This window comes from Medicago sativa, chromosome 1 (assembly GCF_051527215.1).
Source record: "Medicago sativa cultivar Bolivia chromosome 1, Bolivia_mono, whole genome shotgun sequence".
NCBI classification, from domain to species: Eukaryota; Viridiplantae; Streptophyta; class Magnoliopsida; order Fabales; family Fabaceae; genus Medicago; species Medicago sativa.
In genome coordinates this window covers 55,638,577-55,658,913 of record NC_140749.1, presented here as the reverse complement: position 1 = coordinate 55,658,913, position 20,337 = coordinate 55,638,577, and the positions used below count along the sequence as shown (strand labels likewise).

The window sequence follows — 20,337 nt, the reverse complement described above, 5'->3', positions numbered from 1 at the left end:
CAACAGGCAATTAGTTTTGGTGGCAAAAACATTGTTGTTACAAGAGATATAGCGATTACTAGTATGCAACAAAATAGGATAGATATTATTGCTTATGATTAAAAAGCAAGTGCGACAAAAAAAAAAGGCTTAAATGAATTTTCTATTCCCTTACTTGAAACGAAACCCCAATCCCCCCTCCCCCCATTTCAAAATTCGAATTTTGATCCCCTAATTGTACATTTTATTGCAATTTTGGTTAGAACCCATATTTTTAGCCAAAAAAAAAGGTGAATTTTGGCTCACCAAAAGTGGGAATTTCTTCAATTTTGAATTTGAAGAGAAAATACAAAGAATCACTACTATTTGGGCTAAAAGTCACCATTTTTAGGGAAAAATATTTGAGTTGGGACTAAAGTCGCAACAATACGTGAAACTGAGGACCAAAACCTGAATTTTGAAGTGGGGGGACTAAAATGATATTTTTGGTAAAATAGGGGCATCAACAGTTCATTTAAGCCAAAAAAATATTATGTTAATCAATTGATATTTTGTATTGTGTTTCCATAAAATTATAATTGTGAAAAACAACATTGATTTAGGAGTGAAATCTAATGACTTTTGTACTAGTATAACTATACTTTAATGTAGATAGTAAATAAAGATATAAACAAAAATAATAAAAGAGTCGGGGTCGCTACAATTTCCAATGCTAATTGCTCGAATTTCAACTTTCTTTATGTGGCCCTACATAGACGTTTCCTTGTTATCATAGCCTATAGTCAATGGATAGTCCCACTGGCATGCAAAACACGTGTTGGATTGTCATTCCATATTGCCACACTTGCCCGCTCATCATTTTCTCACTTACAATATTACACCATCGCGTAGATAAATAAAACTCAAATCTAAGTGATAAATTCGAACAAACATCAAATAAATCCCATCCATCAATGACAAATTTCCCCCCTCAATCACCCTCCTTGAAGAATAATGACTTTTTTCCTGTTACATCTGCCTCCAGCACCATTGGCAACAAGATGTTGTACGCTGAGCGTCTTGTTATTGAACTGAGCAACCCCGATCTACGAGAAAATGCTCTTCATTTGCTCTCCAAGGTTTGTACCCATACATCTTTCAATTTATGGGGTCTTTTTTTTAATGTTTTTCACTGAATTCACAACTAAGCTCCAATCCCATACAAGTTGACACACACTATATTAAATGTGAATACTCTCTATGGGAGATTCAAACTCTGATGCACCATGTTACGAGACTAGCCCCATTTATATTTTTTTACTCAATTTAACCATTTGGTATTTTGTAAGAATTAGGATGCGGTTTTGATCCCAAATGAGTCAAAAAGCTATATTGTTTGTGTATCTTGAGAAAAATGAAAATTTTAATTAGGATTTTTTATATTTTATTTTTTCCTATATATCATTCAAAGCTTTGTATTAGCATTCGTTTATGTTTATCTTGTTGCCATTTTTAGGGAAAAATATTTGAGTTGGGACTAAAGTCGCAACAATACGTGAAACTGGGGACCAAAACTTGAATTTTGAACTGGGGGGACTAAAATGATATTTTTGGTAAAATAGGGGCATCAACAGTTCATTTAAGCCAAAAAAAATATTATGTTAATCAATTGATATTTTGTATTGTGTTTCCATAAAATTATAATTATGAAAAACAACATTGATTTAGGAGTGAAATCTAATGACTTTTGTACTAGTATAACTATACTTTAATGTAGATAGTAGATAAAGATATAAACAAAAATAATAAAAGAGTCGGGGTCGCTACAATTTCCAATGCTAATTGCTCGAATTTCAACTTTCTTTATGTGGCTCTACATAGACGTTTCCTTGTTATCATAGCCTATAGTCAATGGATAGTCCCACTGGCATGCAAAACACGTGTTGGATTGTCATTCCATATTGCCACACTTGCTCGCTCATCATTTTCTCACTTACAATATTACATCATCGCGTAGATAAATAAAACTCAAACTCAAATCCAAGTGATAAATTCGAACAAACATCAAATAAATCTCATCCATCAATGGCGAATTTCCCCCCTCAATCACCCTCCTTGAAGAATAATGAATTTTTTCCTGTTACATCTGCCTCCAGCACCATTGGCAACAAGATGTTGTATGCTGAGCGTCTTGTTATTGAACTGAGCAACCCCGATCTACGAGAAAATGCTCTTCATTTGCTCTCTAAGGTTTGTACCCATACATCTTTCAATTTATGGGGTCTTTTTTTTTTTTTTTTTAATGTTTTTCACTGAATTCACAACTAAGCTCCAATCCCATACAAGTTGACACACACTATATTAAATGTGAATACTCTCTATGGGAGATTCAAACTCCGATGCACCATGTTACGAGACTAGCCCCATTTATATTTTTTTTACTCAATTGAACCATTTGGTATTTTATAAGAATTAGGATGTGGTTTTGATCCCAAATGAGTCAAAAAGCTATATTGTTTGTGTATCTTGAGAAAAATGAAAATTTTAATTAGGATTTTTTATATTTTATTTTTTCCTATATATCATTCAAAGCTTTGTATTAGCATTCGTTTATGTTTATCATGTTAATTATATGTGAATATAAAAATAAAATATTCTTATATGCGTTAAATTTTTTTATTACCTAGCTTTGGATAGCTATTGCATCATTCTTTATTTCATGAGAAAATTTTGTGTCACACTCCATGATTTTATCAGGATGAAACATGGTTGAAGAAATACATGTAGTTAAAGGAGAAAGCAAATGAGAGTGTGACAGTGAATATATGAGGAAAAAGGAACAAATGAACAATGAAATATGAAATTAGGATAACAAATATTACAAAATCAAGCTCACATTCACTATAATAAAAAATTCATTTCATCCATGTAATCATCTGGTTTAAGTCATTAGATCTAATCATGTGATCGACAATGTGAATTGGGAAAATAATAAACTTGATATCTCGACTACTCGATATTCAATAACAATAGATATCATTGATTGCATTGGTTGCTGATTGAATCAAATCCATTTCTAAAATCACCTGGGTTATTGATGTGTTTCACAAGCTTTTCTTTGATTTTAGAATTTTATATGTTACAATCTTGTTAGTACTTGGCAAATGCTTACTCATATATTATAGTTAACATATATATTTTTATTTTTCTTTGTTATTTATATTTCAGATGACAGATTTGTTTCAAAAACTCGCACCGTTATTATGGAATTCAATTGGTACTATTGCAATATTTTTACAGGTATACTAGTGACTTTCATTTTATATTATTTACTTGCTGATTTTATTTACAGTAGAATTTCTAGGAAACTTCTTTCATTGTTTGTAATATTTTCTTGTCTTAATTTTTCTTTCTCTTTTGGCCTATTTGTAAACACAAATATTTCACCATTTTATGTTTTATGTTTCCAACCTTTTACTTTCACAATTCCAACCAAAGTGACTTAGTGTTGACGAGGGAAAGTTAAAACTAAATGGTTATGATATGTTTAGTTATGAAGTTGTTTTAAATAGTTCACTCTATATTGGGTCAAAGTACCTTGCTAATGCTTAATTTGTTTCTTGATTGTTTTAAGTATTTTTTAATCTTTTACAATTGTGCTTAATTATTGGTGTCCTTGCACTTACCATGAAGTGAAATTTTAAATTTCTCTCAGGAAATAATTACAATATATCCTGCTCTTTCACCAGAAAATCTTACTGCTGCACAATCAACTCGAATATGCAATACTCTAGCTCTACTTCAGGTGAGATGAGTTTGTCCTAACAAGTTTTGTATCTTGTTTAAGGTGTCCATACATAAATATTATAATTTTTTCTCCGTTGTTTTTATTTTCTTCTTATACGAAAAACTAATATCTTTAGCATCTTTCTCTCATGATTTTGTTACAGTGTGTGGCTTCCCACCCTGACACAAAGTTTTCATTCATGAAAGGTAATTTTAATTTGTTTATTAATTTATTAATCTTAATTTCCAACTATTATTGTACTTGTCAATTTCACATAATTTAATTTGATAGTGTTATGACTACAACTTATATTGCAAGAATGCCATGAAGATACTAACAACTTAATGTGAATTTTTATAGTTAAATGTTAGTAGTTAATATAATTTACCACTATCCTTCAAGGAAATTTGTTGGGATTTATAATTGCTAGAAATGAGGGTTAGAAACCAAACAAATAGGCTCAAACTACACATTGACTTGGGATTTTATATTTCTCTATGATAAATATGTCACATAAATTGATGGTAAAATCCTCCCTCCGTTAGATATTATTCCACTCATCTAAACTTTTTTATCATATGATATATTGCATAAATTATTGATCGAAATAATTATCTTATGCCTTCTTTTCTTTTTCTTTTTTTGGTACAAATCTTATTCCTTCTTTATTCTCTAATAAAATGATTTTTTTTGTATAAAAATGGATATACCAACTACAAAGTAGGTCTTAGGTTAGTAACTAAATTCTATGTGAAAAATTGAACTTTCTCTCTAATTTATTTTGCAGGTAGTCATACATTCTCTAGTGACTTGTATTTTTTGCTTTCAATGTTTATATTGTCACAAACATCTGTAAGTAAAAGCATTTAAATTAAACTCAAATGCTTATTATTGTTTATTTTTTATATGAAATACAAGGGGAGCAATTTGACATTATCTTAACATCATTTTTCCTCATAAAAAGGCAACATTTGAAGAAATTTATATTGTCTTTTTATTATTCAAATTTACCTTTTCTTATATGCAGCTAACATACCTATATATCTGTATCCCTTCCTTAATACATCAAGTAAGTTAGCTCCATTTGAAGATTTAAGACTTGCGAGTCTTGGAGTCATTGCTGCCATGGTAAAGGTATTATTCTATTTTTATTTTTTTTTTCATGATTGATTGATTTGTTTTATTCTATTTTTATGTGTATAATTTATGTTTGTATTTTGTCAATTGTAACAATTTCCATTTGTTGATACATGATATTCACAGGTTAAGACTAAGGAAGCAATAGGCTTCCTACTCGCAACTGAAGTAATGCCGTTGTGCCTACGCAATATGGAAATTGGCAAAGAATTGTCAAAAACTGTGAGTTTATCACCATGAACCACCACAATTTTGATAAAAACTACACTTTAAAGTTTCAACAAAACCACTTGTAATTTAGTTACCAATTATAATTCCTAATGAAATGTGTATATCACTACAGGTTGCAACATTTATCGTCGAGAAAATTCTGTCAGATGATGATGGTTTGGCGTATGTCTGTGCTACACCAGATCGTTTTTTTGCAGTTGGTCGAGCTTTGGACAGGATGTTGGCAAGTGTTGACAATCAACCTTCACCTCGTCTTTTAAAGCTTATGATTCCGTGTTATACAAGTCTCACAAAAAATCTAGGGTTGTTTAAGCCGAACCCAACTCCACCATCTTAAGTGCTTCCTCCATTCATGCCCTTTCCCTTCTTTATAAACTTTGAATAAAATCTTTCAGCCATGTTAAGGCATGTGACTTTCACATGGTTACCTTTAAATAAGTACTTGTTGTGAAATGATTATTTGCAAATTTGATTCAGGGTCTGTTTGATACACATGATTGGTTTTCTGTGATTTGAAGGTTTCTAACCATTCTTGATAGGATATGATGGCTCCAATGCAATATCTTGTACCGACAAAATCTATTGATTGTGATATGACTTATTCTTGCATTAGATGAGTTAAAAATAAGGGAAGTTAGGCTTGGTTTTCTGTTAAAGGATCGATTGGAGCTTATAGAGGACCTGCATAATTTTGCAGGTTTGATTGTATAAGAGCATGCATATTAATGCAAGTTTTAATTTGGAATTAGGAGAGTTCTCTTGCAAGTTCCAATACATTTCGATATGAATGTGATGATTGTTCCAGAATTGTTTCGTAGGCTTCTACTTCTGTTGGTGTTCGGCTTCCTGCCATCCATGTTGTGCATGTTTGAATCATTTGGCCTCTTTCATCTCTCAAACATAAGCCGTAACCAAACTTGTTCTTGATTGGAAAAAGAGCCGCATCTATGTTCATTTTAGTGTGCCTCCTGGTAGTTTTCGCCATCTGATATTGCTTCCCGATCTGCTGTGATCCGAGGCTGCACTGTGGTTCGCGTGCACTGCCCTCCAATCTTGTAATGCATTTAAAGCTCTTCTTGGAACCTCAAAGCTACTTCTAATACAACCCTCCCACTCAATGTCGTTCCTTGTCCACCAAATACTTCATGTTGTCATTGCTATAACCCAACTTTGCTCACTTGATAAATTTGACAGCATATGAAATATGGCCCGCCTCACAGAAACCTTCAGCTTCATACACAAGATAAGTTCAGAAAATCAAATAACTTGGTTGTAGTTTAAATAATGTTAATCGAATCAAATCTTATTTTATTTAAATCAAATGAAACATATATGATTTTGTTGTATAAGATCCAATAGGCGAGGTAAGCTATTGGTTTAGTACTCAACCTATAGTACTAAAGGCTATAGATTAGTAAGAGGGTGAAGGATAAAATTAACCATTAATTGCATCCAGAAAATACTTTACCAGAATACACATATCCGGTTTAGACGTGAGACAATATCCGAAAGAAGTTAAGTCCAATATTTTCCCAAATAGTCCTGGGAACAGGTTATTTAAGCATTTTCATTGTTCAATGAATGATGTACTCATATAAAATGCAGAACATGGACAAAATGGCAATTAATCAAGACATTACATACATCTGAACTATGATATTCAAACCTGATTCTACCATATCTATATCAGTTGGCCAAAATGTAAAAATAACAAGCAGCATAAAGTGCTATGTAAGGATAGACTAAGAATGCTAATTGCATAATATTTTGAATAATTGATATTGATAACCCTAATTACAGCCTTCATATTGGAATTTGGGAGCTCTTTACAATTGTACCGCGAACATTATGACAGCTGCATCTGTCATTATTTGCATTCTTTATATTTGCAAATTAACAAAAATTGCAACCAGAACCTAAAATTAGTTCGAACTCAGCAACATAGTTCAGCATAGCATAACTTATGTTATAAATTATTGGACTAAACAAACATGGAAGAAGAAATGACACTCACAAAAGAGTATTCCATGCTCATATATGCAAGAAGAATTCAACTTTTACATGTATTATTGGCAAATCGTTAGGTATTATTACAAGTACGACTAATATACATCATGATTTTGAAAAATAAAATATCAATCATAAAAAAACCAACATTTGTCCTAGTAGGAAATGAAACAAGTTAGCTAAACTAGCTACAACCAAGGTCTGTACGAAAAATATTCAAATCAAATACAGAACATGATAACAAATTCAGGCTTAAATACCGGGAAACTTGCGTTCTTTTTTTTCCGCTAACCCTCCATCAGCAGAACTGAGACCCTAAACCATTTGGCAATGGCCATACTCAATTGATCGATCCAAAACTTCATCACTACATTTATTTTATGAATGGAGGTTAACATACAATGAGGCTGTTTGTAGAACATCTTCATCAGACCAACCCCATCTCTTAAAGGCATCAACTGTCTCTTTTCACCTGGTTTTGGTTACCGTTCTTAAATGCTATTGAGAAAAAAGATTTTGAAGGATTAAACCCCAATTACTTTAATTCTTCCACCACCTTCAGAATGTTGGTTGTGTTGAGTACCTTGCGCTCGAAGCAACCTTGCAATGTTTGAGTCTTTCACTCCATTCTTAATCAACACTAATGTTATGTTGCACAAGATTGTCAGAAAGCAAACTTGGATTGTGTGTTACACAAGCAATAGTGTCCTTGTCTGGTTGCAAGAATGTATACATAATTTCGTAGGTTGGGATTACACGATTCACCAGAAATTTTTGAGGAGAAGGCAAAATTGTGGATGAGGTAGGAGAGTGGAAATGAGATTGAATGGGTGCAGAAATGGAGAGAAAATAGTAAGGCCTTGAGATAGAAAAGGGGTCTATGGAGATGAGTAGTCAACATTTTTGGTTACTTTTGAGGGAATAAGTTAGTGTTGAGTTGAAGTTGAAAATACATAAAAGAATGAATGACGGTCTTTTACCATCAAAGGGAAAATTTGATTGACACTATTAAATAAATAATTTCAATTTATCATAAAAATTATATGTGAGTTAAATAGGGAGTTGGTATAGTATATTACTTCCTACATCCGTAAACATAAGATCTTCATGGCAAAATCACAAAAAATTGAGAAAATTGTTGGTAATACTAAATTTGTTGATAACTGATAGTATTATTTTTACAAGAGGGTCTCATGGGGTATGTGAATAAAGAAATAACTAATACAGTTGAAAGCTTTAAGAGAATTATGAAGAGAAACAAAAAAATCAAGTGAGTCACATATTTAAAGATGGAAGTAGTATGTAAGTGAAAAATAACTAACCTTGTAAGAAAATTATATTTAATTGTTTGTTAAATAAGATTAAATGCATATTTCAATAATAATTTTATTCTGGACGTTCTAATTTCAATAGATTTTAGTTCCATTTAGCATTATGTGCGATGTGTCATCAACATAGAGAAGCCACGGGTGTCACATAACATGACACATCATTACCTCTAACTAAACTACTTGATCGAATGCACATTTTGACTGATCTAACTGATGTAAAACAATTTGACAGAACAATTATTTCATATATATGGTATTTCAAATTGTCAAGACACTTACAAAATCATATCGATGGAATTAGCATTTAGAATTTTGATTTTTGAAGGACGTTAAATGGTGTTTGTTCGTTCTGCAATAACAACTATTTTTTAAGTGAATTGAACAATAAATTTTAGTGTAAAAATCACGTTGAAACTCAAGCTAGAAATCCTAACTTAAGGCAAAATTAATTCTGCTCGAGAGTAGCCAAACAAATCAATCAATTTTACAGCTCAAGAATTAATTCTAAATCACATTGAAACTCAAGCTAGAAATCCTACTCGAGAGTAACCAAACAAATCAATCAATTTTACACCTCAAGAATTAATTCTAATTGCGTGGAACCAAAAAAAGTATAAATCATTCAAAGTACAAATGTTTAAATCAAGGAAGTTAAAGAAAAAACATAGCCAACAAGATATAGTTGCAAATGGTTTTGTCATTCTAAAAGTTGTGCACGTGCTACATAAATAAATTTCAAGAATTTTTCTTTTACTGGACATTTTTTCAAGAGCTGTAAAAGCTAAGAAAAAAGAACTTAAAAATGTAAATATAAAAGTGCAAAATGAACCCCTATTAGGTAACTTAACAGCAAGAAGTTAAATATGAATTAAATCATAGCATCTTAATATAACTTCTACAAAAATCAGTATATCAAAAAGCATAGTCTGTCTAGTAAAATATAGGTATGACATCCTAAGATAAATATCATACCAATGGGTATATGTGGCCCAATGCTAACTCAGTTTCCCTAATGAGAAAATTCTGATGTTTCTATCCCTCTTTGTCCTTCCCTTGTCGAGTACTATATGTCCTTTTTAACCCAAAAAAAAAAAAAATAAATAAATAGATATTGTACATATACATTCCAGATATTATAATAATATCGCTAGCAAAATCGTCAAACTTAATTTATTATAACAGCTAATGAATGGCAGCACAAAGAACCGTCAGCCCTGGAAAAAGAAATTATTGCATGACTTGATTATGAAGCAATTCAATAGCAGCAGCAACCACTGCTTTTCCTTCATCAGAAATGTCAAAACCTGGTTCTTCAATTTTTCTGTTTAGAAGCTTGTCAAGCTCCCCACGCAATTTCTGCATATTCAGTTACGATGAGATTGCTTTATGTAAGCATGGCTCAGAAACAAGTTACAAAGGAAAAGCATTAGAGATTTTGTTGGAAAAAGAGGAAAATTACCTTTATCAACTCAATGACACTCTTAGAAGCAGAGAAATGAAGGTAACCCCCAAGCATCTCAATGCCCTCGCCATTTTTGCTAGGGTCAAGATTACCACCAAATAGAAGTAGGGCATAATCTGAAATGTTGGTAGAGTCTCTAATATAGATGCTGGTTGTTTTCACTTTTTCACTATATACTAAGTAGGGCAGAGGGAAGGAATGAACTCCGGCATTAACAGAAGAGGGATGAATGTCAACCTTCCCGGCTTCTTTAGTGTAGAATGCTGTCCGTTGTCCCCTTCTTTTGCACTGCACAACATTAGGGTAGAGACCAGCACAAAGAATTGCACAAACCATCTCCAAATCATGACTGTATTGGTTGTAAGCCTGCAGAGATATACATCAAGATTGATACACATCCATATCCTTGTTCTCAATTTCGAATAAACTTCAGTTGTCTTTTGTCAGAGTTAAACAGAAAATGGGAGAAGTGCCCAGACTAATATAATTAGTCAATAGGGGAAAAAAAGTATTTTAAGTTCATTCAAGAGTAAGACACTAAATAGGGAGAGAAGATGGGAGAAAGTGCTTCAATTAATATTTTTAAAGAAAATGGGACAAGGGCTTACTTGGACACCCTTTGACTTGTCAACAAACCCAATATCAGATAACAAATCGAGAAATTGTGTTCTCATATCATCAATCAACCGCAAGGTCACTGGGGATAGGAAATTTTCCCAACAAAAATTCTTTTCATCCCCCCAACTTTTTGCGTCCTTCCATTGTTCAAAAGCTTCAAGAAGGGCTAAATGATCACTGAATAAAAAATATACTTATAATTAGCAAGCACAAGCATGGTTAAAGTAGTCAATTTGAATGAACAATCGACCCATATCAATAACTAACCTGCAAGAGTCAGCAGAAAAAGATCTTTTTGCTTCATCAGCTTCTTTTTTTCTGTTTATAGGTAGGACAAATGGGTTGCGGTAAGCAAGAGAAGCAGCAATAGTTAAGGCAGGACTGAGACACTGAAAGATAGAACCCATGAGAAGCATCTTCCCTATATTTGGGTCCAAAGGTACAGTACAAAGATGCCGACCTGTAAAGACCAAATTAGCTCAGATAACATCTAAAGATTAGACTAAAAATAGCCTGAGAAGACAAGCATGTCCAGTACAATATACCCAGTGGAGTAAGCTCCTCATTATTATCTAATGCCCCAATTGTCTTCAGAAGTTCTATAGCATTTTGAACAGCAAGAGAATCTGGCGGCTGAAGTGCTTTCCCTAAAAATGGTGCCACAGTTCCCAGCTGCAAGCTTTTAATGTGCAGGCACAACTCTTGCAAAGGTGTTCGAAGGATTTCAGGTAACTGATACTCTGGCATAGCATCGTGTATCAGTTTTGGATACAATCTATAACAAACTCCAGGTTGTACTCGACCAGCACGACCACGTCTCTGAAATAGTCTACCCATTAGTAATAGAAAACATAGCATGTTATTCAAGCTCAGCCTAGATTCAGATGTACAAAGAGAGCAATAAGCCTTATGCTGTTAAAAAGTTATGTTCCACAGCTTCTATACCTGACGTGCCGAAGCCTTTGAAATCCATGATGGCAACAAGCTGGCAAGCTTATTAAGAGCATCATAGCTGGTTTCCTTTGCTTTGCCACAGTCTATGACATACACAACATCATCTATGGTGATGCTACTCTCAGCAATATTTGTTGCTAGCACAATTTTTCTGCAATGACAAAACAACAGCGATAAAAAAAAAAATGCTAAAATGATACCAAACTCAAGTAACATCCAAGAAAAAGACAGCATGTCTTTACTTTAAAAATCAACTGCTTGTCAATGTATTAAAAATGCCACATAAAAGTAGAAGTCAGGTTTCCAAGAGTTTAAGCCAAGAATATTGGGATATACCCATCAAATGTACAAGAGCCTTCTTGCAATGGTCGGAGTTGGAATTGTTACTGTAAGACCACAGATTCAAGTCATGCAATGAGCCTCTTGCTGATTAAGATTACTTTATATTTTTTAAAATTTGATAAAATTGTCACAGAATCCTTATCATTAAGTGCTAGTTTTGATTTTTATCAATTAGAGTAATTTGTCAGTAACGATCTTATAACTACGTTCATTTTCTTTTAGATTGGAAGAAATAGTCAAGAATTAATTAAAAATTCAGAGAAATCTGTTTCAGTTTAGGAGGATGTCTATCAAGGACAAGTCATTTTCTTCTTTTCACAATAGGTCGAAAGGAGTCTTGATTTGGTCCTGGGTCACAATTTATTCAGGGAAATTCCAGAAAATATAGTCAAGTAAATACGATTAACTGGTTTCCATTCACAAGTTCCCCTTTGAGATCCAAAATGTTTGAAGGTTCAACCTCCATGATTCTTGCATACATATACATATATATATATATATATATATATATATATATATATATATATATATATATATATATATATATATATAAAAACATTCTTTACTTTAAAAACTTGTCCAAGCATATTATCACAATAAAAAACTGTCTGACAAAATTAGCAAAAGAAACATGCTTGCCTTTTATTAGGGGGAGGACGGTCAAATATTTCACATTGGTCGATGGTAGGCATTGAACCATGTATTGGAAGGATTAAGAACTTGCTACGGTTTCCAAGTAAGTAATTTTTTTCAAGATTCTCAAATAGCTTAGAGATTTCATCCCAGCCAGTAAGAAATACAAGAATTGCTCCACCACCTTCATTTCGACATATATATTCAATTGTTGCTTCTACCTGAAACATCATAGTAATCAAACTGAAACGAACACTTCAAACTGATTCAACAAACTTAGAAAATTTCGTCAAAGGCATAGAGCAACACGAATAAGGAAGATGGTAAGAAATGAAATACTACAATTTCAACCGAGAACATAGAATGCACAGTTCATTCAACGAGGAAAGTTAAATAGCAAGCTGTTAGAATGCTTATCTGGATTCATTAGTATATCTCACACAAATTAGAATATTAAACTACTGTAGTTAGTTTAGAGGATGTGAATAATATCTTAGTTTCGTTAGCATATCCACCTCAAATATAGAATACAACAATAACATAATACTCTAGTGGATTTTTTGATACCCATGAAATTTTAGAAAGGATAAGATCTTTTTTTTTGGTGGTGGCCGGGGTTCGAACCCCGGACCTTGCATATATTATGCATTGTCCATACCAACTGAGCTAAGCTCACGAGGACGGAAAGGATAAGATCTAGTAAGACTCATCCTTTCCTACTTTTATCCAACAATTTTATTTAATGAGTCCACTCCAGATCTACTCCAGTTCAACTTATGTCCAGTTTTCTATTTCCCTCCAGTGGAGGACGACCCGTGGCAAACATTCAATAGCTAGGATTAAATAAAAAACAGAAACATGTTGCATCTTTTTGGCCGCCGTTGAACTCCTTTTGCTCTGGATCTAGCAGCACCCTCACTGCTCCGCCACCACGCACCACCTAGCCTTCCATCTCACCGCTGGCAACACCCTTACTGCTCGCCGTTCCTCCCACTTTATTGAACAGGTTTGTCAATGTTTTGATAAAATCATGTCACAACCTCTTTCACCAGTTTCAACAAAACCATAGATGAAAAGCAATGACTCCAATTTCAGCAAAATCAAAACCTATGTAAAACAATGAAACCAATTTCTTGAAAACCAAAGGAAGAATAGTGATTTGGGTTGTTGCAGTCCGAGAAGAAGAGAAGAGTGGCGACAGGAGAAGCGAGAAGAACAGTATAGTGGAGGACGACACTGCAAGACGGTGCAGAGAAGCGGCGAAATCGCAGGGCAGAAGGGTTTGATGGGTGTGGAAGAAGATGAAACGTGTTTCTAAGAATGTGTTTTCTACCATTACTGATTATTCAATCTCAGCCACTGGATACTGCTTTGCCACCTATCGTTCATCGGTGAAGAGAAATGGAAAATTAGAAATAGTTGGGACTGAAGCAGATCTGAACTCTTATTCTATATACTCCCTTTGCACTCAGTTATAAGCGGAAAAAAAACTACTTGCACACTTATTATTTATTAAGAATAGTAATTACGTGCATTTAATTTCCTTGGTTTCATGTAAAAAAAAGTAGATAAATTTACTAATCTACTCCTAATTATAAAGTTCATCTCACAGTTTTAAAAAAATTAATCAAGGGTATCTTTGGAATAACATTAAATGCGGTTCGGTTTGTTGACATTTGCTTATATTTGAGTCCAAAAATTCAGACATTTTTTACTTATAATTGAGTCCAGAGTAGCATAACCTTATTCTGTTATGGTCACTAAACAAACCTATAACTTCAACAGTAGGCTACTGTTGAAGTTATAGGTTTGTTTAGAGACCAGTAGCTACTACTAAGCTCTATAATCAGTTCATGGTTAGCTCATACACCCAATGCACTCATGTTTTAAATAAGATGAGCTATGAGTACACAGCACACTCAATTTCTCAGAAATACTCAGTTTCGACAGAGACTTCTGCACTAGCTGCACGCAAAAAAATCAAACACTTCTAGACTGGACACCCACTGAGTTAAGAGACTTTCCCCACAGCCGGTACCTCTAATTCATAAAATAGAGATTCATCTGGCATTTGCAAAATAAGGAAATGGTGGACATACATACCAGACTCAAATCAATCTGTGAACCTGACCAAGCTTCAAGAGATTTTCTAACACCCGAGCTGTAACTTTTGTAATGAGTATCTATATCAACGTCCTGCAAAAACAAGGAGATGTGCAAGTATCATTCATATATTTATATATACAGCAATGATTGCAAGGGTATGACATTGGTAGGCAGCAGAAACTTAAGAAATAAAGGTGTAAAGCATATTACAAATTGCAAAAAACAAGGACTGTTGGCTACAAAGGCTAAATCTAAGCAAATTTTCATCATGTTTTGGTTTTTAAAGGATTGAAGATTTTACTAGAAGAGAGGAGCATTTTATACGAAGGTCTTTCACTCCTTAAATCTCCAACCCACCACACCTCATCAGAAGCACTGTCAAAGAAGAACATATCACACACCAAAAATCAAGCATATGACCCAACTAGCATCCAACAACTAAAGAACCATTTTTCATGATTCTTGAAGTCACGACGTATGGTCATATGAGAAATTCTAGGAACACTATCTTTCTAGCACTCACTCTCTTGTTTAGTAAAACCCATGTGGGTCTCACCACTTTATGTTGGATCCATTTCCAAAGTGTGAGACCCGCATGGGTTTCAGCCAATAAGAAAGTAGGTGTTAAGAGTGTTTTCAAAGAGCGTGTCCATAGCACTCATCATGGCCATATTGCTCATACACAAATTTCACCACTACACCAAAATCGCTTGTCTATTATCAAAATGTCGCTCTTCGATGATGCTATCAGAAAGACCCATCGGTCATGGTGAATTGTTAATTACCTTTTGGTGACAATAAAAAAGGTTCTTAAAAGAACAAATCTTTTGATCCCAACAGTAACACCATATCGACTCTGTCACTATCATGAACTGAATGCATAACTTTGAGAGAAAAAAACGTAGTGTGACATTAATAAGACAGTTGTTACAATGCTATTGTTACGGAATACAACATTCAACTTGACCCAAGAAACAAAATCAGTGGAATCGTCAATTTAAGTCCTAATTCCATGCAACTAGTATGGTGAAGATAAAAGAGCTCATAATTCAAGGTATCTTCTAAATCACGAATATTGTATATACATGGATTGATTGATATATAAAGTATACATGCCTCAAACATTTCAGCCAAAGGATCCTTCTTAGAATCTTGTTGTTTCTTTTTTCTCCTTGAATTCCCCTCAATATCGTCAGACTCCGACTTGATGCTATATCTAGTTTTCTCCAACACATCTTCTAGGAAATGCTCCACCACAGGGAAAGTAAATCCCTGGCACATATGTCCAAATAAAATAAAATAAAGCAATACAATTTGCATTGAAATAATATGTATATATAACTCAATAAGTCAATAACAACATGAAATTTTAAAATAATGCAATACCGGTATGTGCATTGTTGGGGCATTTGCGAAGTATTTCGAGAACAAATCAGCATTGATTGTGGCACTCATTAGAATGAGGCGTAAATCTGGACGCCGAGGAAGAAGGTCGCGTAAAATTATTATTAAGAAGTCTTCATTCATGCCTCTTTCATGAATTTCATCCACCAGCAAATGACTAACACCAGTCAACTCTGGGTCTTGTACCTATTCAAAAACCGAAGATATAAAAAAGAAAAGTGAACACCATTGGCTGTCAGGAAAAACATATGAGCATCCCACATATAAGGCTGCAATATTATTAACTTCATTTTTTTTCCTCTTTCAAATTTAAAATATATATATATAGTAACACTAATCTTGTAAATACTTAACTACATTATATCCTCCTCACTGTATGAACTTAATTTTATATTCTACATTCATACAAACATCACTACAATTTGAAATAGATATATAGTAAAACGAATCTTGTAAATACCTAACTACATCCTCTCCTACTCACTGTATGAATTTTATTTTAAATTATACATCCATACAATACAAGCATCACTACAACAATCTGCAGGGAAGAAAGTATTAATCACCAACTATCTGAATCTATTAAGTGAAGGCTCGTAATTTATTGTATATCTAACACGACCCTGACACAAGATTTTTATGGGCTCAATGCATTGTCAATGCAAGTGTCTACTATGCCTTACATTTTAAAGCAACTTTCATTTAAATTAATGGGTATGGCGACTTGGCAAGAAATGACTTCATGACTAGCTGATTATAGAGGCTACAATATAATGTTGATGAGATGAGACTCAAATACCTGTCTAAATTTTTATTAATACAGGAATTGAAATCTTAAAAACAGGATGTTCAGTTTTAAGGGAATCTAATAATACCAGTTGCCGCAGTAATACACCAGTGGTGCAAAAAAGAAGGCGTGTTTCCGCAGAACGTTTTGCTTCAAGACGGATGTGGTATCCAACAGTTTTGCCAAGAGTTTCTCCCCTTTCAGCAGAAATACGAGCTGCAACAGAGATTGCAGACACACGACGAGGCTGAGTACAGATTATGTTGCAGTCAGCTCCACGCAAACAAGATATTTCTTCTTCCAGAATGAACTGTGGCAGCTGTGTTGTTTTGCCACAGCCTGTCTCTCCCGAAACTACCAATACCTGCACCAACACCAGTCAGATTTTACTGTATTCTAGAATGAAAATTACAGCTAGAACTATAGAATGAACATGAGCATAGTATTAACATAAGTTCAACCAGTTTGAGCATCACATTGACAATTAGTCCACTTAAATATGAAGCAACAAAGTTTGCCCTCTTTTAAATTTTCATGGAGATTTAAAGATATAATATTTTAAAAGCATCTTGAAACAACAGTTAATAAGTCATATTTCCATGAATGATGATAAATAGCTCTCCACACCTGATTTCCTTGAACTGCTTTCAGAAACTCAGACTTCATTTTAAATGCAGGAAGCTTCTCCCTAAATGATTTCATTTCCTTCAAACTACCACTTGCCTGCACGTTTTCAATATCGCATATGTTTAAAATACAGCATAAAGCAGTCAAATAGATGGCACAATAGATGCAGACAAGAGATACTAGATTAATAGTCAAAATTCCTACTAATTGCTTCAATACCTGCTCCAGTTCCTGCCTTTCCTTGAGTGCAACACTGAGTTTCTCTCTTGAAGTATCAGTCTGTTGTGAAGAAGCAGAGTTTATATTGGTCATTGTTTTTTTATGTCCCGTATCAGTTGATGCAGAAGGCAAACTAGCAGCTGCCGTAGCCGTTGAATGTGAGGTTGACTGTGAGTTATTTAAAAGATTTCCTACTCTTCTCTCTATGTCTGTGGACATTTTAATCTGTAGAAAATCAAACTTGATATATTAGCAAACTTTCAACAAGAAATTGGTAATTGGGCATTGAAATAGAGTATGTATACTCCACCTCCTTCTGTGTTGATCCATGACGCTCATCAAGGTCTGCACGGTAATCAGGCAAAGGAACTTTGCTAACAACAAGAGTCTTCCCTTTATTATATGCATGGCTTTCTTTGCGCAAGTAAAAATCAAGCAACGAAGAATTAAAATGTTAGACAAAACCAGAAAAATATACATCGGATTAAGTTTAGATGTTCACAGGTAGAATCAATAAATGTCGAGGGTGTATTGAATGCAATCTGAGGTCTATATTACTAATGGTGGACTGGAACTAACTTGATCAGTTAGTTAGAATCAGTTAAAACTTACAAGGGTAGTGCTAGTATTTGTGCAATCTACTGTTTCAACAATGTACTTGAGGTATTTCTATTTCATATCATATACTACTACTAGTGTTAATGTAATTGGTGTTACATAATTTCTGTTTTGTTACCTACTTTTCTGATAAACAGCCAAGTTCAATCCAAAATAACCCATGACTTAGATTGTGAAGTTCAACAAAAGTCAAGTATGGTTTGGTTCGAGGCTGATCCTCAGACAGACCCCAACTGGACAATAAATGTTTTTTTGAATAAGCTAAATTAGCCCACCCAAATTGGCACCGAGGAGGATCAAACCTGGGACCTTGAAGAGGAGCACTCCTAGATCTCAAGCCAATACCACTAGGCCAACCCAAGTGGACAGTAAATGTAATCACCTCTAATTCACCCAACAGAATCAATTTAACATTGCAGCAAATTAGAAGCAAACATTAACCACAGGGCCGGGAGGTATCACACTCACAACGGGAACTCATTAAAAAAAAAAAAAAACCTAACTACTCTTTAAGTAAACTTTATAATAAAGTACTAATTCGGACAAACAAATTTAGCTTATCTAAAATAAAGAGTTCATTTATATTTTATAAGGAAAAATAAAGACATACTATAATCAAATATTAAAGTCTTCTCCTACAAGGCATAATTGTTTATCATACATATACAGAAATATTTAAGACAAAAATTAGAAACATACAATTAAAAAATGGTTTCAATTAAATTCATGGTAAAATGAAGAAGTGATTCATACAAGTAAAGTTCAAGTTGATAAGCCATATCAGCTAGGGTTTGCTGGTCTGCAATACTGAAATAATGCTTTATAACCAATTCTTGTTCTCCTCCTCTTTTCATCGTTTCTATCTTTCTCCACCATTCTTTCTCATCAAGCACCTCCTTCTGTAACTCACAAAATTAAACCCTAATTATTAACAATCAAATTCATCAAAGTACAATTTAAACGCACCGACACTTCTGATTGAATGCATGTCCGGTGTCTGACACATATCAAGTGTATGTGTCCAACCCAGACACATGTAATTACATTCAATTATATAATTTTATCATTTTCTCTTGTAAAATAAAACAAAATCATTTTCTTAATCTACACAACTGTGTCAGTATTGTGTTCGGTGTCTGTGACAGTTTCATAAATTAATTGAATGTACCTCTGCTTGTTGTTGTCTAAGGCGCTCAGCACGCCAAACAGGGTCCCACCATCTCTGCTCACCACCGCGTCCACCGCCACCACGTCCACCGCCGCCACCGCCACGGCGGCCACCACCGCGATTGGAAGATGAGGAGTTGCCTCTGCGGCCTCCGCCTTGGTAGTTAGGGCGGTAGGACATTATGAGAGAAGTGGAGATTGGAAGGTTGGAGAGAAGAAGTTTGGGTGCGTGGGGGTGTAGAGAGAAGAAGTGATGAGAGTGAAAGTTAGGTCGGAGAAAGGAGTGAAGCATTTATAGTAGAAGAGATAGTGGAGAATTGAACATAGCAAGAGGTGTTATGGTTGAGACTTGACAGGGGAGTGGACACAGTGTGGAAAAGCAACGTGTAAGTGAAAATTAGTGGGATTTTTTCTTTCTCCACAAGTCTTGCTCATAAATGTTGGTTAGAACATTTGTTAAAGGAAGAAAAAATTACTTCTTATACACAGAAACAAGTAATTAAACTAGCATGATTAATGAGATCCACTAAATAACAAATTATTTGAGAAAATTTAGGGCCCGTTTGTTACGGATTAAAATAAAAGTGATTTTGATATATAAAATAATTTAGAGATTATATTTTAGAAATTATATGAAAAATCAGAATCTATTTTGCGTTTGTTTACTGTAATAAAAATCACTTTTTTTAAACAAATAATCTAGTTTGTTTGGATACAACTATATAAAAGGGATTTTTTTGTTACAAAATTAGTTCAATCTTTTAAATTATATTTTCTCTCTCCTCTAAAAAAATCTATTTTATTTTAAGCTGCTCCTAACAGCTTCTCATTTGAAGCTGTTTTTAGATTATTTTTAGATTCTGATTTTTTTAAAAATCTGTTACAAACGGATGCAAAACTCTTAAAAGTGATTATTTGTTTAAAAAAAGTGATTTTTTTCTTAAAAAAG

General features: G+C 33.8%; 2 protein-coding genes across 6 annotated transcripts; one reads left to right on the top strand and one right to left on the bottom strand.

Moving 5' to 3' along the window:
* Positions 1-920: 920 nt before the first annotated feature.
* LOC146955561 (uncharacterized) lies at positions 921-5,654 on the top strand. Of its 3 annotated transcripts, XM_085722042.1 has the most exons (8): positions 926-1,097; positions 2,115-2,208; positions 3,187-3,258; positions 3,674-3,763; positions 3,909-3,951; positions 4,773-4,879; positions 5,009-5,104; positions 5,226-5,654. In XM_085722042.1, the coding sequence occupies exons 1-8, from the start codon at positions 1,075-1,077 to the stop codon at positions 5,448-5,450; spliced, it is 750 nt and encodes a 249-aa protein (XP_085578168.1). In that variant the 5' UTR covers positions 926-1,074; the 3' UTR covers positions 5,451-5,654. The 3 variants fall into 3 exon arrangements, with proteins under 3 accessions (XP_085578164.1, XP_085578168.1, XP_085578162.1); XM_085722038.1 differs by lacking the exon at positions 2,115-2,208 and having other exon boundaries at positions 921-1,097; XM_085722036.1 differs by lacking the exon at positions 926-1,097 and having other exon boundaries at positions 1,898-2,208.
* A 3,636-nt stretch (positions 5,655-9,290) lies between these two features.
* On the bottom strand, positions 9,291-19,757 carry LOC146955560 (RNA helicase family protein). 3 transcript variants are annotated; one of them, XM_085722027.1, is made up of 16 exons: positions 19,390-19,757; positions 18,975-19,120; positions 17,914-18,013; positions 17,604-17,828; positions 17,385-17,480; positions 16,846-17,121; positions 15,953-16,156; positions 15,683-15,838; positions 14,564-14,656; positions 12,467-12,681; positions 11,477-11,636; positions 11,077-11,350; positions 10,799-10,991; positions 10,522-10,708; positions 9,911-10,279; positions 9,291-9,807 (listed from the first exon to the last, which is right to left on the bottom strand). In XM_085722027.1, exons 1-16 carry the CDS (start codon positions 19,678-19,680, stop codon positions 9,679-9,681), a joined length of 3,114 nt encoding a protein of 1,037 aa, XP_085578153.1. In that variant the 5' UTR covers positions 19,681-19,757; the 3' UTR covers positions 9,291-9,678. The 3 variants fall into 3 exon arrangements, with proteins under 3 accessions (XP_085578153.1, XP_085578160.1, XP_085578148.1); XM_085722034.1 differs by having other exon boundaries at positions 17,914-18,017; positions 19,390-19,649; XM_085722022.1 differs by having other exon boundaries at positions 17,385-17,828.
* Between the last annotated feature and the right edge of the window lie 580 nt (positions 19,758-20,337).

Coding starts and splice junctions, on each gene's coding strand:
- LOC146955560 (XM_085722022.1), bottom strand. CDS start 19,680: ATGCTTCACTCCTTTCTCCGACCTAACTTTCACTCTCATCACTTCTTC. Junction 15,839..15,952: donor CCCCAACAATGCACATACCG/GTATTGCATTAT, acceptor CATATGTGCCAG/GGATTTACTTTCCCTGTGGT. Junction 10,992..11,076: donor TGAGGAGCTTACTCCACTGG/GTATATTGTACT, acceptor TGGTCTTTACAG/GTCGGCATCTTTGTACTGTA.
- LOC146955561 (XM_085722038.1), top strand. CDS start 933: ATGACAAATTTCCCCCCTCAATCACCCTCCTTGAAGAATAATGACTTT. Junction 3,764..3,908: donor ATACTCTAGCTCTACTTCAG/GTGAGATGAGTT, acceptor ATTTTGTTACAG/TGTGTGGCTTCCCACCCTGA. Junction 3,952..4,772: donor AAAGTTTTCATTCATGAAAG/GTAATTTTAATT, acceptor TCTTATATGCAG/CTAACATACCTATATATCTG.